General features: G+C 35.7%; 1 protein-coding gene across 1 annotated transcript; it reads left to right on the top strand.

Annotated features, from left to right (window-relative positions):
• On the top strand, nucleotides 1-22,275 carry LOC131065834 (uncharacterized). Its single transcript, XM_058000470.2, has 6 exons — nucleotides 1-260; nucleotides 10,146-10,273; nucleotides 20,850-21,031; nucleotides 21,133-21,280; nucleotides 21,438-21,597; nucleotides 21,706-22,275. Exons 1-6 carry the CDS (start codon nucleotides 245-247, stop codon nucleotides 21,795-21,797), a joined length of 726 nt encoding a protein of 241 aa, XP_057856453.2. The 5' UTR covers nucleotides 1-244; the 3' UTR covers nucleotides 21,798-22,275.
• The last annotated feature ends 5,120 nt before the right edge of the window (nucleotides 22,276-27,395 follow it).

Raw genomic sequence — 27,395 nt, 5'->3', positions numbered from 1 at the left:
TAACCACGTGTCAGCTGTGATGTGTAAAGACGGTAAAACACAGGGAACAGCCGATGTTATAGAAATTAAAAGAGTTGCGTACCCGTCATTTCGAGGGCATTCAGGAGAGGAGGAGTCAGCAACCATAGAAGAAATTTTAATCTCTTTCTTCTCTGCTCTGCTGCCGCCATTGTTTTCTTAAGCCGAGCTTTAGGGCCGACATTTTCATTTCTCCGAGCTTTCTGATTTTTTCACATATTAAGCAATGGATGATGACTGGGGTGAGTTTCGTCTATTTTCTATTATTTGTTTGCAGATTTATATTTCTTCCTCGTCTTGGTATTTCTATTGCGATCTGGAGGCCGAGTCACGGGGCTCTCTAATGGTTTTAGGGTTTTTATAGTCTGAATAATTACATCATAGCGAGAAATTTGTGTTAAATACCAGCGAAGTGCGTTTTATTCATGGGCGTTTTCATTTGCCCAGTAGTTGCCATGGGATCGATCCCCATAAATCATTTGTTGAACATGCATGAAAGATAATCTTTTGAGAAATTAGGGTTGCAGTTTCCCTTCTCCTCGGGACGTGGGATTGAACAACGCGCCGCACAATTATTGCGTGGCCATTTATATTTATGGTTGGTTGGGGAGTTAAGAAATTTTTGAACAGATAAGATAGGGTGGATGTTACTTTTTTTTATGTAGTTTAATTTATTTAAATGGGACCTGAACCTGATAACTTTGCCGCGGGATTTGGGAAGGGCCTCTGTGATTTCTTAGGAACGTCTAATTGAGGTTCTTTTCAAATCGGTCTATCACTGCCATCTTGTCAGGAACATAAGAAAGCATTTTTTAACATCAGAGAAAATTATGTTTGATTCATACGGATGGGCGAAGTATGTTACGGGACTCAAACGTGAAACAAGTCATAAAAACTAATCAGGATAAGGGAGCCAAAGCCAAGGACAAGAACAAGGTGGTCAATTTCACTAGTAATAAGAAGAAATCCGGGCTTCATTGTGACCAATATGGTAAATGTGGGCATGAAGAGTCCTCTTGTTGTAAGTTGCATTTGGAAAAGAACCCTCACAAACAACGTAGAAGGGTTAAAGTACCTTAATATTCGTTGATAACTGATAAGTCTAAAGAATCCAGGGTGATTAACTCCAGTTTGGAAATGGATTCGAAGATTTCTTGCATCATCAGAAAGGTTGGTTTGTTGGCAAAAGAAGCATTATTTAACAGCAAACTTTATACAAATGATGTTAAGGCTGATGCATTATTTGATTAATGTTCTCAAACTAACCTAATTGCCCAAGATTTGGTTGATAAAACTGGCCTTACAACTGTTGGACACTCCAAGCCTTACAACTGTTGGAAACTGGGCTTACAACTGTTGGACACTCCAAGGTTGATAAATCTTTCATGTTGTGTGCGTACTGTGGTGAGGAGCATCCTTAGGAGGTCCTGCACCTTAATGGGAAAGTGCATGGCAGCATGGGAATTCTTCCTCCGTAGAAAACCAATATTGAACAAATTACATCATGTTCAAGTAACACATTTTTACATCACATGGACTGTTGGAGATAGAGGTGTACTAAGTTTTGGCTTATGTTTGTATTGTGGTGCAAGGTGAGCTGCATTTGTGTCGTCAGTTGAGGGGTTCTTTTGGAAAGCCTCCATTTGGAGGAGTTGTTAGCCATAAAAGAATCCAGTTGTTTTATGGCATCAGAATGCTGGTCTTTTGTTGGAGGTAGCGTTCCAAATTTGATCATCTTTTGTTTGTGGTGAAATTGCCAGTTCCCACAGGCGGCGGTTTTGAAGTTGCCATGCCATGATGGCTGTAAAACTGCCCATCTGCTGAAAGAGGTGATGTTGACCTGAGCTTATGGTGTCCGGTGATGTTTTCAGTATTTTAGTTTTTCCTTCTTGGCATGTTTTTATTGGTCTCGTTGATTCCCAGATACATTGTAAATCTTTTTAAAGTTGATGTGGGCTGAATCATTCTTATTTCTTGAATGCAATTTTGAGGGCCTTAGTCGGAGATAAAACTGTTCTTTCTTTGCATTTGGGACTGTGACAAAGAGCAGAGGTGGAGGAGTGGTCTGTGAGTGTCTGAGGGATTGTGTGAGCTGAATTCAGTTGTTTAGTAGCTATGTTTGTATGTTCATGAGGATAAAATCACTTGTAAAAGCCATTTGAATTACAGAAGTGAGTGTTTGTTCACCTTTTTAGCTCGTTTTTCCGTCTGGAATAGGTTTATCCAGGTAAATATGTCTTCTTTCATGGTGTTTTGTGCTTTCTTTATGTTCCATTCCTTGTATATTAGATGCTTAACAATTACAATCATGTTTTTCCAAAGCTAAGATAAATCTGTAATTTGATGACTTTGCATGTGGAGTATCCACCCAAGTTTATGGATCATGGAAATTGATTAATATGCCAATCAAATCTATTGTCTCAACATGAAATATAGTTCAACCTGTAGTTATTAAGTATTGGTCTGCCAAGTTAGCTACAGAAAAGGAGTAAGTTTTTCTAGTTATGAGACTGTATATCTCATCTGAGAGGTTTATGGCCTTTCGTTTGCCCCATTTGAATGTTATGTAGCTTCTCAACAAGCTCATGACAATGACACAGCAACACTTGTCTTTGTCATGTGAAGTGCACTAAAGATATCTTGTTTAAAAATAGTTATAGTATTTGGAAGGTTCAAGAACTTTGGTTAAACTTGATGAATATATTTCATGAAATATTAAAATTTAATCAAATCTGTTGTCTGAGCATGAAATATAGGTTTGTTAAATTGTTATGGTATTCTCGTAGGCGAAAATCTTTACAATCTTATGAGCTTGATACTTCGAATTTTTTCTATCACGAAAAGTTCCAAGTATTTGCCATAAAAAACTCAGCGAGATTGAAAAAGCAAATGGTCTAGTAGAATTTTTTTTTGTGCATCTAGTCTTCCATTGTAGTCAACAAGTATCTGTATAACATCTTGTTTATAATATATGGAAGACTTTGGTTTGTGTGTTACTGATGTTTCAACTTTCTGTGATTGTCCGAAGTTAAGTTTTTGACATGGTCTGTATTGTCTTCTTGTGCAATGTGAGGTATCTTTTATGTAGCTACTTTTATTTGATTTGTAATTGCTCCTTTTTGTATACCAAGGTGTTGGTGTTGGAAATAAGCCACACCCGGACCGACGATGGACTGGTCCAAGAGGGGCCAGTAGCTCAGTGGTAGAGCACTCCAGCAGCATATGGAAGGTCCTAGGTTCGAGTCCTAGCTCGTCCATGTCTCAACATGGTATCAGAGCCAGGTCCAGGCTAGGAGCCCCAAGCACGCGAGAGGTGTGGCTTAAAGGGGGGTGATGGTGTTGGAAATAAGACACACCCGGACCGATGATGGACTGGTCGAAGAGGGGCCAGTAGCTCAGTGGTAGAGCACTCCAGCAGTGTGTGGAAGGTCCTAGGTTCGAGTCCTAGCTGGTATTTTTTATGTAGCTACTTTTATTTGATTTGTAATTGCTCCTTTTTGAATACCAAGGGAGCTATACTTCCTCAGTTGAGGTTTGAACAATTGTTTGGAAGTCAAACTGTAATGTTCACATTTTTACAGAGTGGTCTGTCAGAATAGAAGTAGCATAGGTGGGTGTGTTTTTAGTTTCTGTTAGATAGTTAGAACTGAAATAAGATGGGCATGTGGTCTCATTGTTAGGTTTGCAGTGGACTGGGATAAGGTATTCCATTAATGGTTTGGTTTCTGCTTTGATTGAAGAGTAGCTTTGAAAGTTTACAATTTAGACATTACCATCATTTGAGGAGAAGCCTGGAGAACCACTCAATTAAACACTGAAATCAAGGAAAGGACTGCTGAATTAAGCTCTGAAATTAAGGAAAGGACTGTTCATTTAGTGTGGACTGACTTCCCATGACTTAGTATTGCTGAGAGTTGGGTATGTAAAACAGAGAATAAAGAAGAAGAGAAGACACCTTTGGAAAATTAACAGATATTCAACTCTTATCAGTTTCTGAGACATTGCTACTGCAGGTGGGCACTGTGGAGATATTATAGAATTTATACGTTGAGAGTACCCAACAAGTTGTAGTAGATTGGTAGACTTCCCTTAGAATGCATGTTGCTGGCCGAAAATTATTAGAAATATTATAAAAAAAAGCATTATTTTCTGTAGTGTTTTTGGTTTTGTTATTTTGTGTGTTTCTAGTTTGGGTCTTTACCGTGATATCAGTGCTAACATCTTGCCAGGTTATGGGAAATGGAAAGAAGTCGAAGGCCCATGACAAAAGAGGAAAGAGCAGATGTTCTTCAAGACAAAAAGACAGGTGCTATTAGGCATTACAAGGCACCAAGGTAGAATGATTTAGCTATTGGGATGAGGGTTTCAGCTTCTTTGTAGCATGCAAAATCAAGTTTAGGATAGAATGTCACAAACAGGAGAAAGTTCAACTTCCATCCCTAAACTTGTTAGGCCTATTTTTTTGCAGAAAAAGAAAAATTGGATCAGAGCTTCAAGAAGCCATAGAAGAGCTGATCATTGAACATGAGTCAGAAAAATTGGTGGATGAAAATGCAGACTATAGTAGCAGCACTCTTACAACTTGTTTAGGAGCAGAATCAGGACAGCAGTAATCAATAGAGGAGCAAATTGCCGAGCTTGAACATGGGCATTTGATAGAGCATTAGGGATCATGTTTTCTCTTTCTAAAGTATGTGATGAACTATATTAATGTGGAAATGATGTCATATTAGCCACATTATATGATTGGAAGATTTTTTTTTATCACTTAATGGAGCAAGAATGTATTGGTAATTGATATATTTACATTATCGACTCATCCTAATGATCCGCCAATTATAGTAGATTGCTGAGAAGTTGACTCATTCAATATTTCTTTGTGTAAACTACCATGCAATACTGCACTTGATTGTGGATTTAAGTGTCGAAGCTTTTGTCATCATGGGAAGCATTCTGGTGGAGCATTCCAGTGGTTGTGAAAAAGTGATGGGTTTGTGTAAAATTGTGCAGAGCTCCGTTCTCTCAAGGCCGAAATAATTCTTCTCGTGTAATGGTTTGGGATCTTGTTCCATTGAAGGCATCTGCATGCGGAGGATGTATTGGGATAGACCAGATATACAGGACTATTCAGGACTGCATTGTTTTGGGCAATCAATTTTGGGAAGGGTAGATTTGTAATGTCCCCATTTTGATAGAGTAGTTTGTCAGCATATAAGTAGCATAGATGGGTGTGTTTATAGTTTCTGTTAGATAATTAGGACTGAGATAAGATGGGCATGTGGTCAGATTGTTAGGTCTACAGTGGACTAGGATAAGGTGCTTAGTTAACTGTATGGTTTTTGGTTTGATTGAGCAGTGGCTTTGATAGTTGACAGTTTACATGCTACCATCCATTGAGGAGAACTGCTTAGTTATGTGCTGAAATTGAGGAAAGGACTGCTTAGTTAAGTGTGAACTTACTAACCATGACTGAAAATTTCTGAGAGTTGGGTCTATAAAACAGAGCATGAAACACAAGAGAAAGACACCATAAAATTAACAAACATTCAACTCTCCTTTTAGTGTTTGTGGTTTTGCTCCAGCAGCTGGGCGCATTAGAGATGAAACCCTTCAGGCATGGACCTATCATCTCGGGGATGGAAACCCTCAAAAGCAGCAGATATCAGTTGGTATAGAGTTTGTAAGTTGTGAGTATCTGACAAGTTGTATGATAGATTTATAGACTTCACTCTGAATGTATGTTAGCATAAAATTACGAGAATTATTTAAAAAACAAAAAGTATTATTTGCTGTTGTACTTTTTGGGGTTTGTTATCTTGTATGTTTTAGTTCAGGTCTTCACACAAACTCCTACCTTTTAAAGTACTTTGGTGTTTTGAGTCTGCTGGGTTTGTACTTGAGCCTTTTCTGTGGTGACACCCTGTCACAATTAGTCAGCTAGGTCAATGAATGTATAAATAATTTGCTTATTACTCAATCAATAATAAAACAAGACCAGGGATCATGGATTGGGATAATAGATTAACAGAAACAATTTGTTTGTAGTGCTTTTATATTGTTTTGTTGTCAAATGACAATCCCCTTTATTCTCATCTGATCCCATTTTCAGAAATTGTATCGGTGTTCTCATTCATTTCTCTTTAAATGTTTTTTGGACTTTCATGACTAAATTCTAAAACTAAGATATTGTATCCGATCATAATCTTATAAACGTAAGATGTTACACTTCCATTTATAGGGAAAATTAGGCAGGCAAACAAAAACATTTTTACAGGCAAATGCAAAGCAATGCAAAACAGCAATCATGCACACATAAGAGACACTATGTTTATGTCTTGTATCCTTTGTGATTGTATCTGTAGAATCCATTATATCTCAAGATCCTTTGTATCTGAGCAATTCTGTATCATTGGACATTACTGCCAGAAATCAGAACAGTCTTGACTCGTGAGGTTGTTTAAGTATGTAGAGATTAAATATACTCTTATAGAATGAAAATTCTTTTAACAAAATAGCAAAGATATAAGTAGGACATGCAAGACTAGGTGGATAAGAGTTGTAGCTAAATACAGATCATCCGTGAGACTGTATTTGCATGACATGGAATCCAAGATGATAACAATGAGAGCAAGAGATTTCATTATATAGAATTGCACATAGGACATATACAAGTACAAATGGCAGATTCAATAAGCATACAAATTGTAGGTGGAATGTTCCAAAAAGCATGCAAGTTAGAAGTAGAAAATTTGCTAAAGAGTGCAAAGCACAAGTGGCAGATTGCAGGTACAAGGATATGAAAACATGTGGAAGATTTCTCATATGAAGTGAAAGAAGAAAATCTTCTCTACACAAATTAGGTACACTTAGTAAAAACTATAATAGCCACTTGAAGTTTAAACAATATATAGTGAAAAGCAAAAAAGGAACTAACTGACACATTGAGGTGGCATTGCCTCCCCAATGACAACTGCATTTAGCTGGAGCATGCCTTGAGACAAGGAATTTTTCTTTTGTCAAGGCTTTGTAAAATTGCTGGCAACTTGGTACTCTGCCTGCAATATTTAAGGGGAACTCTTTGACCATGAACCAATTTTAAAATTTTAATTGTAATTGTGACAGATCTCTATGTTAGGTCTGTGCACAGAAAATTACGTTCTTAGCTGGCCAAATAGCACCTTGATTGTCACTCCTAAGAATAGTGGGTTGTTGAAATGACCACAATTTTTCAAATCTCTGAATGTCATGCATCACCTGGGATATGTCTCGGTGGGAGAATGAAAAAAACCAGTGTTTGTAGCATATATATTTCATTTAAATTGTCATGAAGAAAAGTACTCGTAACACCCACATGATGCAATCCCCATATAAATGCAGGGAAACTACAAATAACAATGCAAAAGTATCAAGCTTAGAAATTGGAGCAAAGGTTTCATTGTAATCAATACCCTTTTGCTGAGAGAATCCTTTTGCAACAAGCTGAGCTTTGTGTTTCTTGACTGCACCATCATATGTGAACTTGTCTTACGGATGCATTTGCAAGCTACAATATTCTTTCTTGGTGGATGACTATCTCCCAACATTGATTCTTCAATGAGGAATTGTATTCATTCTGCATTCTCCCATTTGGGCTTACCTTTTGCTTGCTCATATGTTTGGGTATTGCAACTGTCCATATTTCGTGCCATGAGTGTGAAATTAGTAAGCATTGGTTACCATGTATTCCTGGAATCAACTACATCACCAACTTCAGAATTAACACCTTGAAAGGTTCAGTGTGTCCGTTAATGGAAGATGAACTTCACATTAAGTAAAAGAATATTAGGGTGTAAAATTAACATGGGTAGGAGTAGGCTTTGTCTCTTAATCTGAATCTGATACATCACAAGTACCACAAGGAAGATGAAATAATGTTTCAGTTGGCAGAGAGTGAGAAGAGTGTAATAAAATTTGAAGGTGATTGGTGATTAATGATTTTTTTGTAATTTTGGATTATTGAAATGATATGCTTTCAACTCCTTTCTTCGTACTAAAAAAATCGTTTGTTGCTTTTGGCTGCTAACTTCTTCTGCCTGTCATTTGGAAGTTAAAGATTAAACAGTGAGCATATTGTTTGTTATTTGGGGTGTCATAACACCTCAAATAACAAATTAACACCCCAATAACAAACAGTATGCTAGCTGTTTACTTTTAGGCCATGTGGAATATGAACCAATGCATCAAACTGAATTCTGAAATGTGGAAGTGTAGGCTGTTGCCGACTCTAAGCTTCTTCAAGATTAACGTATCAAATAGCCTATGTGCATAAGCATTCTGTTTAAAATGTGTATTTCCTAACTGAATACCTCAACCTAGAATTCTTGGCATGGAGCATATGTTTAGCAATTTCTTAATGGTTTGATTGGTTTGCTAAGCCTAGCCATTTAATTGACTTAAATGAGGAAAAATTAATTCACATTTGAATTCCAGCTTGCATAGTGAAGTTAGTAAAAGCATTGTCAACAAATTTCATTCCATTATTTGTGTGGAGAGTTTCAACCAAAGCTTTAAATTTTCAAAATTTTCAAGCACTTGGTATTAGACTTCGAGAGCTTGCCTACCGAAGTTAGTAAAAGCACTATTAATGAACTTCACTTTTCAACAAAAGCTTTAAATTTTCAAACTTTGCAAGCACTTGGTATTAGACTTCAAGAAATCAACCCAAATGCATTTGGAAAAATATCAATAAAAGGGAGTTTGTAACTGAAACAGGGTTCTCCCCATTAAACTTCTCCTATTGTGCTTAACAAGTGGAAAACCTTCACAAACACAATGCTTAGGAAATTTTTTGGGCAAACCCTTGGCCATGCCCAACTCGGCCATCAATTGGAGATCTTTATAATCAGGATGACAACTCCTCTCATCTCATAATGTCTATCCTTGTCAGCATGTTGAAGAGTAAGGAGCCTTAAAAATTTGTTTATTTTCTAAATTTGTACCTCAAAATCTCTGGCTCCCGTTACATCTTGTGTATTATTATTTTCCACATAGATTTTTCTACACAATCGTTTCTACTACGAAGATTTAAAAAAATATTGAATTGTTATTTCTCATGGTGTGATGCATCAGACTCTAGAACACATTCTTTTTGACATCTTGGCTGGCCAAAAACAACAAAGGTAGTAGAGAAAGTATTAGAGTGATTGGTCTTCCCATTGTTCTTGTTTGCTGACTGAGGTTGTGTCTCTTTGAAACAGTGCTTCTCATCTTTTCATTGTAACTGGGATTGCCACAATAATTGCAAATCCTCTTATTTGACTGCTTTGAGTTATTAGGTTGGATATTCACTTTTGGTGATTTCTATTGTTTTCGTTGAGAGTTTTTGCCTCTGGCTACATGTGCGTGAGAACTAGAACCAAGCTTATTATGATTGATTAAGTTTTCCTAATTGAAAATAAGCATATTTCCAAAATATTTAGTGTATGCATCTCAGTTTTAATAGAAATAGTATGATACCTGAAAAAGTAACTAGAAAGAAAAATACTGTTCTCAGGAGGTAAAAAGTTGTATATAAGATTTATGTACCCTGTCAGACTTGACATATTTCGAACCGGCAGCAGCCTTCTATAACTTCAATTCCTTGTATTTTCTAAGGTAGCCAAGATGGGTAGGTCTGACTGTATATTTGTTAGATTACTTCACTCAATTCTGGTCAAGCATGTATAGTCGAGTTAAGGATAGGAATGCATGCTAGTCAATTGCAGATGAGGGCATTAGTTTTGCTTCAGTTTATTAATTGAAGACTTTCATGGCTTTTTCTTCAAAACAAATGGTAAAAATCATAGGGTGGAGTAATGATTGAAATTGAGCAATGCCAACATTGTGAGCGGTGACCATGTTTGTGGTATACATATTGTTGGTAAATTATCCCATACTTATATTCTAGATTCTAGAGTGCTAATTTTATTTGTATGGTGAGAAGACCCCCAATCAGTTGAAACTTAAGGTTCCTGTTTCCAGTAATTATAATTAATTTCCATACATTCATGAATTCAATGGAAGGAGTCTTTGTAATGTTCTAGATTGTCATTGTAGTTTGTAATAGGATGTTAAATTTGAATTAACAATTGTTTGTAAATGATGTGCAGAGTCTGATGATTTTGTGCCAGCTGCTCCAGTAGTTGCTAAGGAGAAGCCGAAAAGCGTGTGGGACGATGAAGAAGAAGAAGAAGAAGAAGTGAAGGAGTCTTGGGAGGATGAAGACAATCCTGCTCCAGTAAGATATAATTGATTCTCTATATTTAAAGCTATTCAGTTTTTTGTTGCAATATTAAATTTTAAATGATATGCATCAATATTATTATCTGATAAATCAATATATATTTTAGGAAAGAAGCTAGTTTGTTAGTGTGTTTTGTCTGGTCTGAATGAGATTTCTTGATCTTCTGAAGTTGAAAACCTGACAAAAGTTATTTTGATCATCTTACTTCTGCTAGATTAGGATTCTGCACAAGCCATCGGATTTCAAAGAAGAAAGAAAATTGAAAGAAACTATATGGATTGTTCACAAATGTGAACCAAAGTATGTCAGGATGACTTAGAAGTCCAGAAAGTTACAATGGCTAGTCAGAACTGTTAAAACTAGGAAGCAGTAAGATGAAATAAGAGTGTGGGAGAAACTCATGTGCTTGGTTCAGTTTCTTTTTTGTTTTTTTTAGTTGATATGTCATATTATGTTTAAATTAGGGGCACTTAAGCTTGGGTGAATTATGAGTATTTCATAAGCACAGATTATTGTCTCTTTTCCTCGTCAAACAATAAAACATTTTGATGGAGAAACACAATGGAGGTGCACAACATCAATAAAAAGAGTGCAAACACTTTTGCAAAAATCGTCCCTGTGACCTAGGTTGAAGTTGCAGTAGCTGCTGCCCTGAATACTATGCTAATGTTTTGACCAATACTATTGGAAATCTCAAGCCTATTATTTCTAAAAATCTGTGTGTTGCTGCTTTTAACAAACTATTGACATTGGTTCTAGAAACTTCCAAAAGAAAAATAGGAAGAAGTCTTTGTTGTATCCATTAAAGAAATATGATTGTGAATACTATGCTAATGTTTTGACCAATACTATTAGAAATCTCATGCCTATTATTTCTAAAAATCCTTGTGTTGCTGCTTTTAACAAACCATTGGCATTGGTTCTAGAAACTTCCAAAATAAAAATAGGAAGAAGTCTTTGTTGTATCCATTAAAGAAATGTGATTGTGAATACTATCTCTGGTGGTGGACAAGCTTCTGAGCCTGCAGGTGGAAGGCATAAAACTCCATGTAATCCTAATTTATTGAACTTGTTGCCAAGTGTTGTTTTTGTGGCCTGAAACATGAAATGGAAATTAGTGGCTGATTAAGCCTGTTTTTTAAATAATTGAACTACTCAAAGAGATCTACGCAACAAGCACCTTTGAAGGTTGTGACGAGCAACTGGGAATTTTTATTTTGGCTAGAAACTAAGCCTATAGCCCAAAAAATGAGTTTTTTCATTTTATACCCGAAAATTGTTCTTTCCTAATATTAACATTAGGAGCAAGGTTGAGATACATATCCTGACAGTGCTGGATTCATAGTTCAACAGTTTCCTAATGGAGTAATGGGGGGGATCAAGGGCCATTGTTCCATGGCGATGTGTTCCCCCCACAGCCTGCAGCCGCCCTCCTCCCCCAAAAAAGCCTTGCGTCCCCTGTAAGGGGATGTTTCTGAGGCTTGGGGGAAATGTCCCTGCACAACACCACCGCCTTTGCTACCTCAGCTGAGTCACTTGCTATATGGCATATGCCATTATATACTGATTGCAACCTTTAACTTTTTGAAAACTAGTTTGCCTTTCATGGAGCACTTGTAGAGATGTTATATTGCAGATTTTGCCTTGAAAGATTTCAATTCACCTCAATTTGTATATCAGCAACCCTCCACCTCCCCCCACCGCTGCCATACCCTTGCTGTCCCCAAATTTAAGGCCTTCATTGAACCACATAATCAGGGGCATTTTCATCTCTTTCTTCATTCTATGAACCAGAATCAACTTACTTTTTAAATATCTGAACCAGTGAATTTGGTGTTGTTTTGGACCAAATAGTCTTAAGTTCTTAACCATTCGATCCCTAAAATTACGTCAGCACCACCTGATGACACAGTATCAAAATCAGATTTCACAGAAATTACGTTGAAGGTGGGAGCCATAAAAAATAATAATGTTAAAGGAAGCACTGTACTCGATAAAACCAGGACATGATATAGGATTTATGAGTACTTCCTGAGTCAATCAGAACTAAGACTTATTCCTTTGATTAAGCCCTCCACTTCTGATGTAGAGTAAATGGATGTGGCTCTAATGGCTGGTAATGATATTGTGGGCTTCTCAAGTATGTGCCTTTCAGATACATCTTTTAAAAAGGGCATATCATGGCCCACTGATTCTTCCTCATCTGTGGAGAGTGGGAGACACCAGCCACCTTTATTAACCGAGTTTGACCTTTAATTGACGTTTATGTGACAAGACCATGGCTCTTTACATTAGTAATGTCCTTGTTTGCACAGGTCTTTTTGAGCAGCCTTATTTGGATTAATGATACTATTGGTAGTATGTTTAACTTCAATTAGGGTGACTTCTTTGAGAGAATTATGCTGTCTTGGTTGGGTGGCAAGGGGAAGCTTCCATTTGGTCAATCTTTTAATTTTTTTTTCATTAGTTCTTGCTTATGAGATGGCTTCTTCAAGGTCATGAGGTCTAAGTAACACTGCCTTTCAGCTCCACCTATTGTCCATAAACAAGCAAGGGAGCTTGTTGTGAGGTGGACATGCCTTGTACTTGCATGCATAATCGTTGGAACTTCATACTATATTCATACACAAACTCCTGCTGTTCTTGACAAAGATTACAAAGCTCTGAAAATTTCTCATCTGCACTCTTTTGGATGAAAAGCATCAATGGTTATCTGAGTATATTCCTACCAATTAAATGATTCATCAAGTTTGCCATTCTCCTTGCCCAAGGAAACTGAATTTATTTCATATCAGACATGGGATGCATTTGAAAATCCACTTCTGATTTATGCAGCCATACTTCTAGAAGAATTCTCAAAGAAACGATTTGCAATCTCAATAATTGGCATGCGGTGTTGTGGACCTGTACTGGTGTAGTCGAACCCACCAACATCATTTCTCATTAACCTGTAGGCAGTAAAATCGTACTCTGCATGGAAGTCTGCATTGTTGGCCACTGTGTTGCTCAATTTGTAGGAAACCAGTGTGTTTGTGAGTTTGAAATGTCCCCAAATTGGATTCAAATTTTTTACACCAGAAAAGTTTTTAGTTGACAACACACGAACTTAGGTAATCTGCACTGTGATGTGGCAATTCCAACACATATATGCTGCAGAGACAGGCATGAATTTCAATGGTTATTTTTGATTTATTGACTATATAAAAACCTCAAACAACAACATTTCACGAGTTTTGTGAGTATTATGCACCGCAAGAAGGAAAGAGATGTGAATACAAATGACATTGTGACAAACTGAATCAAACACCTCTGCTGCTTGAATGTCTCACTGTAAAATATGCCGTATGCTGCTTGGGGCTTGGCTGAAATACTAAGCTCAATCCAGCCTCTCTGCTTGAACAAGCCTCCACAAACAGGTTTTTTTCCATTGTAATATTTTATGCTGTTTTGAGTGCTCGATTGACTGTAATCGATCACTTTTCAAAACTATAAAACTAGGATATTAAGCATTACATGTTGTTGTTCAAGCTTTTAGGCATCATAAATAACTAGTTGTGTTTCTTGAATAAGAAGAATGTGAAGCTGGTCGAAATGAAACTGAATTCGTGTGTCTCCAGAAACTGGTTTTCCAGATGGTAATCAGATAAACTTTGATTGCAAATAAAAAAAAAAAAAATATTAAACAATTTCTTTTGTATATAAACAAATATCAATCACGATTTCAAGTATAACAAACTGATATTGAATTAATATATTTGTGTTCAAAATTTGTAATATTTATGGTGAATCTGAACTTAATTTCCGCTTTAGACTGCAAATATGTATATATTTATAATTTTTATATGTATTTTTGTATGGATGAACCCAGGACATAACCAGCCAGCCCCCAATTATTTTTCTTCCTGTGTACAGGTGTACTGTACACTTGTTCTAGTACCTGATTCTGATTTGCAAGTTAGGTTGGCCATAGGCTGTCTAAAGTATACTTTATGATGGGAACTTTGTTGAAGTAACAAGCTTCTCATCAGGGTGTCTGACATGGTGGAGATGTAAATTGGGCTGGCATTTGCAGGTTTTGGTGAGGGGATGGCCATACTGTAAGTAGCTCCTGGATTTTGCATGGGACATCTTCCTTACACTCCCCACCATTTGTTGTATGCCTTCACATTGTCACAAGAGTCTCTCTGCAAATAGTCATTGTGCCTGTGTTTGCACTATCTTCTTCTTGTGCTGATCAGATGAATTTATGTCAAAGAGCTTTTTTACCACTGACATCTTTTCCTACTTTTCGAGCATCTCTCTATTTGACGACAATGCCATTTCAGCTAGGCTGGAGATGCTTTTACCAGACATAAGATGCTTTCTTCATTGTTTCATTCCTTGTATGTTGTAGAATGTTGATCATCCAGGGGATAATAATGATTGAATGTACTTTAAGAGAACCTATAGGTATGATTGCTCTAGTAATCCTTATGGGCACTGCCTACACTGAAAAGACAGCCAGATGACAATCATTTTATTTTTGTCCCATTTTCTATTATCCCGTGTTGCTCCTTTCCTTATTTAATTCATCTTTTTACCTTTTTTGTCTCCCATACAGGAAGGAAGAAGGGGCAGCCGCCAGATACCATAAGAAGGGGAGAATTTGCACGATGATCAGGTGTGGATGCTGATCAGAATGTTAGAATGCTTGTGAGGATGGGCGCATTCCTCTTCCTGAAATGTTATCAACCAATCTGCTTCCTCTTTAATATCTTTTGATCTCTGAGATACCACATTTTAGCTGTGTTCATTCCAGTAATAATGATTATGGAGTGACTTATTGACAATTTTTTCCATCGTTTCTGAACTGTCCCTTCATCAAGTGCTTCTACTTGATAATTCATATCTAGTCAAAACTCCACTGTTATAGTTGAAAATGGTTGACTTTGAATATCCTGAAAAAGATATCCTCCCTCAGCCAGCCCAAGGCTTCCTTTACAGCACTGTCAAATTCCTTTTTATACTCCTCTTTTTTGTATTGAAGTTCATCCCATTATCAAGTACCTTCAACTTCTTTCTTATTTGATCATATTCCACCTTTTTCACAACTCTTATTCCATTGGATCAATTTTCCATCTCCCCATGGGTTGAGCTAAAACCAGTTCTCACTCTACCGCTTCTACTCTCCCCCATATCTGATGGCGGTCTGGGCATGCTCCCCCCACATCCTTCAGTTTTTATCATTTCATAGATTGCTAACAATGATTGCAAGGAATATTTTTCAATAGGATTATTATTGTCTATTCATATTAATTTTAGATGCTTGACAGAGTAGTTATGTGTAACCCAAACTGAACTCCCTTTATAAGTTAGAAAGATTCAGATTTCTTGAGCAAAGAGGCAATGCAAAAAATATGACATTAGATTACACACTTTCCTTGCATGGTGCATGGATTGAGCATCCTTTTAATTTGGCATAAATTGAGGTCTCATTCAATTCACGTCTCATTAATTTGTTAAAAGTCAATGCTCATTATTGAACTGCAATTCATAAAAATGAATTTGCCTTTGGAACCACTTTGGGAATCATATCCCTCTATAAAGGAAGTGTTTCTCACGCCTTTCTGTTTCCAATGGTACCTGCTTGTTTGCCATTTTGACCGAGACCGTCTCACTTTGCCATCTGTCCAAAGTGAATATGTCTTGCTTATTCCTCAAATGGAACTAGAGGAGGTCTAAATTCTTAACCTTTTTCCCTTTTTGTGAGTGGGCAGAGCCATTCATACCTCTGCTGATATATAGTCTTTAACCTTCACACTTTAGTTCTTCTTAGTATAACCCTTAAGTTCTGTAGGCTTCTTTTTCTTGGAGATCTGCTGAATCTTTACATCTTTCCAAAAGTGAATTTGGTTTCCATCATCAACCATCCATTAAAGAAGTTATGATATCAGTGAGAACTTGCATCCTATTATGAAATTCCATAATGCCAATTGCCATGGTGGGGTTTCTCGCATAAAAAGTTGAGCTCCATCCTTTGAGTTCAACTCCAATAACTTTGATATTAATGTTTGCTCCATAATATGGCCTGCTTTTCACAACCTTGCCATAACAGCTTAGTGCCTAGAGCTCTATTTATTGTTTTATATTTGCCCATGGCCTTAAAAGGAGGCATATTTGATCCCACCTTACATGAACTATTGCCACTCAATCACTGTGCTAACTTTAGCCAGAAACTTAGGTTGCTAATAATTGACACGAATTCTTCCAGCCATCATTAACCACTTCCCTTTCCAACAACTTATTTTGTATTATATCTATTACAGGTTTCCATGTTTCAACAGAGGTTTTCCCATCAACTAATGACATACCTAAGTGTGAGCTAGGTAATTCAATCTTAATCCAAAAATTTCCTGTATTTTTTGCTTCATGTTGTCTGGGATGTTGAGTAATTTTGTCTTATATTATTCAACTTTATTTTTTTGACTTGCAAAACATTCTTATATTTCTAAATAATTGTCTTGCCTCATCTTGGGTTGCTACTCCATTAGCATTATATTTTGCACAAACTGTAGGTGTTCCAACTTTACCAATGCTAGAAATTTGGTTATCATTTATCTTCTAAGGCTGCATCTCTTCTTTGATTGCTCTCCTAGGTGCTTTTGCTAGGATATAAATAAATATTGGATCCTCTTTGTCAAAACTTAAGACAAAGCAATACAGGGATATTGTATCCCCTTATTTAAGGCCTCTGATAGCTGGGAAGGAACCTGCAGGTACCTCGTTAACCAAAACCGAGAAGCTTGGTGTAGCAATATTCTTTTGGAAAACAAACTTTTCCTTTACAGAGTAACTCAATTCATCTTATCACGTACTTTAGTTGTGTCTAGCTTAAAAACCTTAAAAAAATGGTGGAGCTGTTTGTATACACTTTACACACTTGACCTATGGCATTGATCCCAGACTCTTTCAGAGGTAGCCTGTTCCTGTTTGCGTGAACTCTTCTGGTCTCAGCTTTTTCAGGTGTTTGTCTATGGGCTCGACCTATCGATTGCCATGATTAAGGATTTGGAATTTGATACTCATTTCTATATGCCAAATGAGCAGTGACTTAGCTCAAATATTTCAGGTTTCGGTCTATGGTCTTGACCTATTGATTGGCATGATTCGAGATTTGGAATTAGATACTCATTCTATATACCAAATGAGCAGTGACTTAGCTCAAATAAAGTTACATTCGATTTAAAATATATAATCATTAATATATTTTAATTTATTTTTCAATATATTAATAGCAATATGAATACTGTGAATAGTAATATAAGTTATATAATATAAGAGTTATACACACACACACACAGAGACACAGACACACAATCATATTACTATTATATATATTTACTTATATTTATATTAATGGATATAGATATATCTATTTATGATGTATTAAAGAAAAGCCTTATATATTTAATTTTATATGTTTTTGTATGGATGAACCCAAAAGGAATCCAACCCTCAATTATTTTTTTTAATGAACCTGCAAACCAAACATGAACTAGTATCAGGACTGGTAACTTAGGTTAAAATCATTCAAATGAAATACCTATCTGCACTCGAAGATTGGAGAACAGCTTACTTATCAGGAACAATGCCTTAGCTATTTTCAGCATGATAGAAAATGAAACTTGACGAGGGGGAGAGGTTTCTTTCTAAAATATGAAGGAACAAAGGTGTTGCAGTTGTTCTCATATTTAGTGATGGCAGGATGAATGAAATTCTGGGACAGGGACTGGCTCCATTTATGTTACCAGGCAGAGATGAAAGTGAATACTAGGATGCTTCTTCGGTTCTTGCAACCAGAATTGGTTCTCACTTGGAGAATTGACCAAAGAAGGGAAAGTGGTAGAAACATAGAATATATTGTAACAAGATTGATATGGCATTAGCAGAACGTGCAGTTCATTGAAGCAGATTAAAAGATTACTGATGCAAATGACAGTTTTTTTTTGTGATTCTATGTGGAAAACTTGAGCAAAAGGCAGTTGTGAAAAACAATTAGAATATTGGAACAGCTGTAATGTCCTTTTTCTGAAATAGGATTTAATAATAAATAATAATAATAACATTAAAATATAGTAAATAAATAAATAATTATAATATAATATAATTACAAGCTAATTAAGTTTAATGAAAGGTCAAGAGGCATGCCATGAAGAGTTATGACTCCCTCAAACATGAGATATAAAAGGTGGGAGAATTCATTTGAGAAAAGGATAAGGAGGAATGCCAAAAATGAGAGTGCAGCATAGGAATTAAGGAAAGATAAATGGAAGAAGGAATAGGAAGGAAATGAGGAAATGATTCTCTCAAAAGGCAGAAATGATGAAGGGTTATGACTCTTTCGAAGGGTGATAAATATGAAAGGTTGTGACTCTTTCAAAGAGTGATAACTATGAAAGATTGTGACCGTTGCAAAGGGCAGATATGATGAAGAGGTGTGACTCTATCTCACATTGGAATTTATAAAGGGGGGATAAGGCATTGAATATACAACAGATTAATTGATTAATACTGTTTGGCATGAGTCCAGAATGAATGCTGCATTAATGAATACACTTCTACACCCTAGTGATTGAGTAATACATTGCTGTTATGATTTTATCACAGTAGCCATTAAACTTTCTTATTTTCTGAGTACTTCCAGGCATGGTAGAAGGAAAGTAGGCCTGCAAGAGAGGTACGATGATGGGGCACTCCTATGGTATCCACCTCTTTGAGGGGACTAGATGGTTCCATGAGGCCAAGGGGGTGCAAAGGGTACTGCCCTTGGGCCTAGAGTAGATGGCTTTTGGGGCATCCTGTTGTAATATCTTTCTTCTATCATGGTGCTTCAATACAAGGAGATCAATCATAGAGAGAAGGAAAAGGTCGGCAAGATGAGGGGATAACGGAAAGTGGACACCTCACTGGGTAGTGTACCTCATATGGATGGCATAGGCCACATGAGGCCAAGAGGGATGGTATATCCACTCATGGGCCTAGGGTAGAGGATCCGAGACACCCCATCGAAGTCACTCTCTCCCATGCTCTCTTGTGGTTGAGCCTTCCAAACATGTTTAATGCTTTATGATTGAATTGATAATTCTGCCATGGATTTAATTGCGTTCAATTATTTTAATTAGCTAATTGGAATTATTGTTGTTGTAAATGATTACTAATCTGTTTGCAGGGTTTCAATCAGGTGAAGGTGCACTCTAAACCCACCTAGTAAATTGGAAATTGGGAATTAGGGCAAATTTAGGGCATCCTCAATTAGGGGACATTACAACAGCAAACAGATAAGTGCCAGTTGTTTGAGTATGATTCATGAAGGTGGTGTATCTTTAGATCTGTGAAACTATCCATAAGACACTAGTTGACTTGATATTGTTTCATTTTCTTTGTGTGTTGCAACATATGCCATGATGAATGGAAGGTTCTAAAACTAATCATAATAGATACCAAAGTTTTAGGACTCAGACTGGGCACAGACTTGGCAGCCTAAAATAGGACTCGGGCTTGGGCTTGGCAAAAAACTCGGCCAAAAAAAAACACGTAGTTTTACAAAAAACAAAAAAGAAATTAATGCATTTAGAGAACATAAAAGCCTAATTTGACTATCAATTTGTCATAATTCAAACATTACACATGTCATATGCTCTTTAAACACTTAATATTTTGAAATTTCATAATTCATACTCAATAACTAGTGGGGGTTTGTGAGTGGAGACCCTAATGGGTTTGAGGGGCAGCAATGATAAGCTGCACAAGGTGTTAGATATGAGAAAATTCCAACGATAGAAGGATGAGTTTGAGCCAAGATATGAAGAAATGGACAAGTTGAGTTGCAGCATACCTGTTTCGGACAAGAAAATGCAAAAAGAAGTGAAAAAAAATTAAAAGACCCAATTTTAAAGTTGCTGGATCTCCCATCTGGACGCAAGAGTTCTGCATTAAGACTTGCAAGTCCGAGTCTACGACTTGCACGAGTCTCATGCCAGGTCTTGGCGAGACTCTCCAGGACTCGGCTGGTGAGTCGACCCCGAGAGCCTTAGGACTTGCAAGTTCTGCGAGTCTATGCCAACATTTGCTTAGTCCTCAAACTATGATAGATACCGATACATAAGCTGTCAAATTGGTATCTATAAGGGTACTTACTGTCACAGAAGTAGCTAATGATAGATGCCTGTATGCTTAAATTGTAATTGGGGAAAGGCTATGAACTGAAAGTAATTTTAACAATATTGATGGTGTGCCCTTGTTTACATATTCTAAATTCTCAACTGCAGAAAGAACATAGTATACAAAAGCATCAGTCACAATAGACAGATCCATAAAAGGACAGTCAAAAATTATTGATGCAGACTGGATACAATGTGAAATGAAAAAAACAATATTATCTTTAACATAACGTGAAACATATTATATTATCATTTGTTTGCATGACCGCATTCTGAATTTTACTATTATGTCTTTGGTATTTGTACTTGAGGTTTCTTGCAGGCTATGCTGTTTGGTTTTGATAGAGGATCTGATTATATTGTACTTTTAGGTAGTAAAGCCTGATTCAGCCCCTACAGCAACAAAACCTGAAAAGAAGATGGCTACTGAAAGCAAAGTTAAAAGTGTGAAAGTTCAGGATGAAAATAAAGCTACTGCAACGAAAGGGAAAGCTGCAAAAGTGCAGGATGAAAAGCTTGCAGATCCATTGGCAGAGAAGCTTCGTCAACAAAGGTGGGCACTGTCATTATTTTTTTCACTCAAGAACTTCATTAAGGGTTGTTATCCAGTAACTCCTGTAAGTATAACCTTTTAGTGATGCTTCACATTAATAGACTTGTCGAGGAGGCTGACTACCAGTCAACAACAGAGTTATTTGGTAAAAGCATTGGAGATAAGTCATTGGACACCTTTATTCCCAAATCAGAAGAAGATTTTCTTGAATATGCAGAGCTTATTGGGCATAAATTGAGGCCATATGAGGTATTTAATGTTTACTGTTAAGTAATTAGAATATAGTTGAAACAGTATTTTCTGTGTTGGAGTTAAGCGTGGTGATGAACCAGTGACTATATTTCAGTTCATCCTACCATGCCTAGTTTTTGCCATTATAATCTTATTCTAGATTCTGGTGTCTCAGAAAAGTTTTTGTTATATAACTCTCCTGAAAGCTGTCATGCGGCATGCTATGACTTCCCTGAAAGCTGCGGATGCTAAAGAAGTAGCATCATCAGTTACTGTTATTGCAAATGAGAAACTGAAAGCTGAAAAGGAAGCTGCGGCTGGAAAGAAGAAGACTGGTAAATTTCATCTGTTCCTGTCCATGTACTTTTTAAGATTCTCAGCCATACATAATGCTCGTACCAATGTTTGCTAGCCCTCATCATGATTTATTTTTTTGGTCGCAGGTTCAAAGAAAAAACAGCTACATGTTGACAGGCCAGATGATGATGCGTTAGCTGGACATTATGATGATGTGAATGAATATGATTTCATGTGAAGTCATCTTTTTGTTCTAAATAGCCAAGTTATTTGTATCTCTTGATTAAAGAGCCCAAACCTCAATTGGTTGGGAGAGGCTAGCAGCTTCAGAAGTGTTGTCAAGGATGAGTCTATTTATTTTTTTACAAGGGAGTTTATCTTTAATGGCCTTTGTAGGTTCTGTTCACAAATTTTTGAGACAGGAATTTTAGGTATGAATTTTATGATTAGAATTTAGAATTTAGGGGTTTCTGGATATTCCTGGCCCAGCGAGTTAATTGTTGTAATATAGGGGAATTGTTATCTATCAAAGCATTGTAATAGGATTGCAAGCTATTGTTCTAAATGGTTCGTGTGTGTGCTTGGACACGGCAAATTTGATCTGCCACATTTCTGGAAGCTGTTAGATGTTTGTGAACAGTAATTTGGATACCAAGTTGATTGGTTAAATGTTGAATTAAGTTCAATTGTTTTATATAGATCTTACAAATTAATCATTTCGTTTAGTATTTTATCTTTTCGGTCTACTTGTTCAATAGTGCTCTACACTTGTTCTGCTTACTTGAGACACAAACAAACATGAAAGATGGTTGTGTGAATTCATCTTTTAGAATACCTAGCCGTCCCTGCCATTTGCTTGCAGGCAGGCTTAATTCGTCAGAATTATTAGTATCTATATGCCATTAGATAGCGAGGACTTATTTTGGAAGTCATTCCAACATAGAGAAAATCCAACCAGTAATATATTTTGTGTTGATTTTATTTTCAACAAAAATAGAGGAGTTGGACCCCATACAAATTTATAAGCATTAAGATGATCAAAATTATTGACAATAAAGAATTAGATGCAAAAACAAGTTGTGCCAACACTTTTACAAGGATAGAAGGAAATAAACCCAGGCGTGCATAGGAGATCATAATTTTCATTCTTTATTTTATTGTGGGTCGTATCCATGGTAACTAATGTATTCTTAACTTTAAGTATTATAAGAATAGAATCAAATATTTGATATTTGTTAACGGCAACGTCAATACCTGAACTTCAGGCACGATCAAGGTTCTTTCCCAACTAACTTTTTCTCACCGTCTTCAGCAAGACATTCAAAGGATGCTCCGTGCTTTTACTAAAATCGAAAGGCTGCTCAGTGGAAGAAATATTTGGGAATTCGAAATATTCCAATCGCCATCCGTTGGGTGATTTTTATTTTTGGATTTATCCTTTACATGCATGCTATTATTCCTATGGTATATATTTCTCTGAAAATTGTGTTATTTTTCCGTAAGAAATGCAGCTTATATTATATCGGAGACCATGCAAGTTCAATGAATCAGGCAGCAAGTTTACTTTAAACCAAGGCCTGACAAACAACATTTTTTTTTGACGGTTATCCATTCAAAGTTGCTATTCATATTCTGACATACAATATATATATATATATATATATATATATACACTTTCAGAAAGTTTGATGGCTTATCGTAAATCTCCCCTTTTATGTGTGAGTTTTTCGAAAATTTTAACTGTATTTCATGACAAAATTCATCACTCAACAGCTATTGAATAGCATGAAGTAATAAACGCATTTTCGCCTTGTTTGTATTCCACCAAGAAAAGCTATGTATTTGGCTACTAACCACTCTTACCGGCATATCCATTGAAATGTTAAGAAGAATAAAGGGTTTGGTTTCTAATAAATGCTCCTTGAGAATAACTTTTTGCGATTAACATTGCTTTACACCCATCAACATTGCCCGACACCCCTCAACATTGCCATCAAGACCAAATTTATTCGTCAAGTGAATATACAAGATCCATGTGTCATTCTTTTATAATGTAGCCATCTCTTTTTCCATGGATTTTATCTAGGAATCTACATCACTCATACCTACATCACTCATACCTATAGCCAGCTTTGTAGTCTTTGGCTCATTAGTGTTAGAAATCAAGATAAAAATATAGCCAAAATCAAGCAATGAATAACCAAACCTTTCATGTTGCCAACTAACCTACACAGACTTCCTCATAGGTTGAGGTTGAGGTTCTTCATCTTGGTTACTAGAGATATCATCATTAATGTGTTTCCAGATTAATTTTCTTGAGTAGAACAACAAAGGAAGGTTTCATCTCTCCAAAAATAACACTTTTATAGAAAACCTTCTCGACCATTGGATTTGAAAGCTTGTCCGTACACATCGACACCAACACCATAGCCAATGAAGATATACTTGCTACCTTATTCTCACTTGGCAGATGTGCATAAGACTTGCAACCAAATGCTTTGAGATGTCTTAATTGGAGATTTTTGCTTGACCACACCTCCATAGGTGTCTTATCAACAATAACTAATGTAGGAGTTCTCTTAATTAAATAGTAAGCCACGATAAAACTTTGACCCAATTTTTTTGTTGTAGGCCAGATCCACTTAATGTACTCTTGGGCCGAATCAATGTGTTATTCATCCTTTCCACAACTACATTTTGTTGAGGGGTATATGGATTTGTCTTATGGCTATCAATCTTGCCCTCGTTATGTCCTCAAACACTTAATCTTTTTGTCATTCTAGTTTTCTCCCAAGGTTTAAACTTCTTATATCGACTAAAGATTTTATATTTTCTTAGAAGGAAATAAACAAATGTCTTACTGTAATCGATGAAAGACTTAAAAAAACAAATTTTTAAATTGAAAGAACATTAACATGATAAAAAACATAAGAATGTATCAGATCCAACACCCTAAAAGATTAATGAGAATTAGAATAAAACTTGACACATTTTTGCATTCCATATATACAATTTTAACAAAAAATAGAACTCGAGATTACAATCATCTAACCATTCAACAATGCATTTATTTTTTAGGGATATAAGATCCTTCTCACCAATATGATCAAGTCTTTGATGCCACAATATTATCTTCTCAAGAGGAAGTTTAATTTCCAAGGAAAGAGCACCCTTAGGTACCCAAAAATCAAAACCACAATGGTGAGGATGAAGACTTCAAAACTATTTTCTTTGACTCAATTGAAGAACTATTACATTGAATCATGCATGTATCCAACTGAAACAGACCGTTGACACAAACACCTTTAATGAACACCAAAGATCCTCTAGTCATCTTTCATCCTCAATTTGAGGAAAAACCTTGCACATCCAAACCATTGAACCTGCTCACAAATAGTAGGTTTCTTGCCAAAGTTGAGATATACAAAACACCATTGATCCCCTTAACTCTACCATTAGAGAATTTGATTAGGACTCTTCCATGGCCAACTGCATTCAAATGAGAGTCATCACCAAGTACGCTTTCCTACCATCAGATCTTTATACTTTGAAATCCAACCTTGTGAGATTGTTTGGAGTTAATAACAACTTTTAGATGCATGTATTGCCAAGGTTGAGACAAAAGAATAACCATCATCTTGAGAGGATTTGTTAGAATTAGAAGTAAAATGTATTCTTCTTTCTTATTTTTCTCTCCTCTTTACACTCCTTTTGAAAATATCTTGGTTTTTCATTATTGCAACATTTTCTTAAAACCCTTAAACAATTATAAAATAGGCATGCACATTGATAAACATAAACATGCAAATCAACAATGATGCCATAACATATTTATTTACGCAGGGTTATACAGATGAAAAATGTTTCTAAATAAAAATTAGAAGCATTTAATTTGACATATTTGTAACACAATTACTTTTTATTTTATATACTAATCATATCTTCACTTTCACAGTCAATTACCACTCAAGTGGTTAATCAATTATATCAATTTAAACAAAATTTAAAAACTAAACTAAACGAAACATAATTATTAAAAACTAAATATAGCTCTAAAACATGAGCAAACTGGCTCATGCAAAACAGTTAATTTAAAAAAATTGGTCATGCGAACCGAATGCATGCTTGAACACCACTTTGGAGTCCTTTAAATATTCAATCTCATTACCCAAATACTTGATTCGTTCACTTGCAAGGAGATTGCGCATGAGACAAGGGGAATGAGTCCAAGGCAGAAGAAAAAATTGAGATAAGAATCCAATGAGAGAATAGTAGTAAGCATAGGCGTGAGGAGCTATAATCCAGCTATGTATGTTTCTGATTAAGACCTTGCATTATGTTGTGATGAATTGCAGGAGTTTATTGATTGAATGAATAAAAGTGTGTATATTTTTTATTTAAAAAGTAGCTTTAATTAGAGCGCTGACCTTTAACAAAGTCATAGACTATCAATAAAAGTGTGTATGTTAAAGCAGTTATTTGGATTTAAAATTTATGTTTGGCTCCCATGGATGGATATGAGATGCCGTTGCTTATATTGTGGATGATACCGGCAATGTTCTGGTTTGATTTAGAGATTCCAATAATAGATTGGATGATTATTTATGAATTCTTCATGACAGTCGTGGTGATCTACATGATTTTTACACCATTTCTTCTTCATCTTTGTAGACCTCTATTCTTTCTCATCTAAAGCAGACAATAATATCTCCTTTTCTCGATCCATGGCTTTCTAGTATTTTGTACCCATTTTTTTAATAAAAATCATTATTATGGTAAATAATTTAACTTCACTTGTTCTTACAATATGATTTCTATCCTTGGTTTTTTCTAATTGATTTTGTAATAAGACTTTCATGCATCTTCTTGCATTGATTTTGTTTGTAAGACTTCCATGCATGAGGATACTCCTATTTTTGAACTGCTTGTTATTTGAACTGCTTTGTTTTGGAACAGGGGTTTCAATAATACAATCGGACCATTTTCTCTTTTCCCTACGCACAGTTCAGAGTATTCTTTTAATAGAAAAAATCTATAATTTGTTTTTTATTTTTATTTTAAATAATTTAAAAATAGCATTTATTTTTCTTCTTATTGGTTAGAAGAGACAGAAAATTCAATTTTTATAAACAAAATCACAACTTTATGGATTTATTTCAAATAAGACATTATTATTATTACTCTGACATTGCATTTATTTTGTTGTGTACATAGCATCAGTCATGTCTCCGAAGTCCACTTGTTAATTTAGATGTTTGGCTAGGTAATTTAATAATATAAAATTATTTTCAGATTTATAAAAGAATATAATTTCATATTTAAATATTAATTTTTAATGTATTATTTTTAATTTGTGGGGTAATGGTGACTTTCTCTCTAGCTTTAACTATATATTTATATTTATTGTGGTATATCTTTAATGTTTGTGGATTAGTATTGACCAAAAGTGCTGCAAATTTAGTTTTAACTAATAAAAATTAAAATAAACAAGTGTCCTTCAATTGAAAGAAGATCAAATGTTCAAATATCCATTTCACAACTTCCAATTTGTCAACAGAAAATAACTATGTTCAAATACACATAAATCAATGATCTTCACACCATTCCTACACAATATAGATCAATTTTGTGCATTAGAAGAAGTTCATGATAATTGAGATCAAACTCATGGAGCTCGACATCCATCTACATCATTCTATTTATCAATTTAGAGTTTGAAACATTCACCATACTAAAATAACTAATCTTTCAACAATGGCAAAATATTCCAATACGTATGTCATCTATCCATCATCAATTCTACAAGTGCGTACACCTATCCATATCCATAAAACAT

This window comes from Cryptomeria japonica, chromosome 6, assembly GCF_030272615.1.
Source record: "Cryptomeria japonica chromosome 6, Sugi_1.0, whole genome shotgun sequence".
In the NCBI taxonomy this organism is placed as follows: Eukaryota; Viridiplantae; Streptophyta; class Pinopsida; order Cupressales; family Cupressaceae; genus Cryptomeria; species Cryptomeria japonica.
The sequence above is the reverse complement of the archived record's forward strand: the minus strand, read 5'-3'. Positions and strand labels throughout refer to the sequence as shown.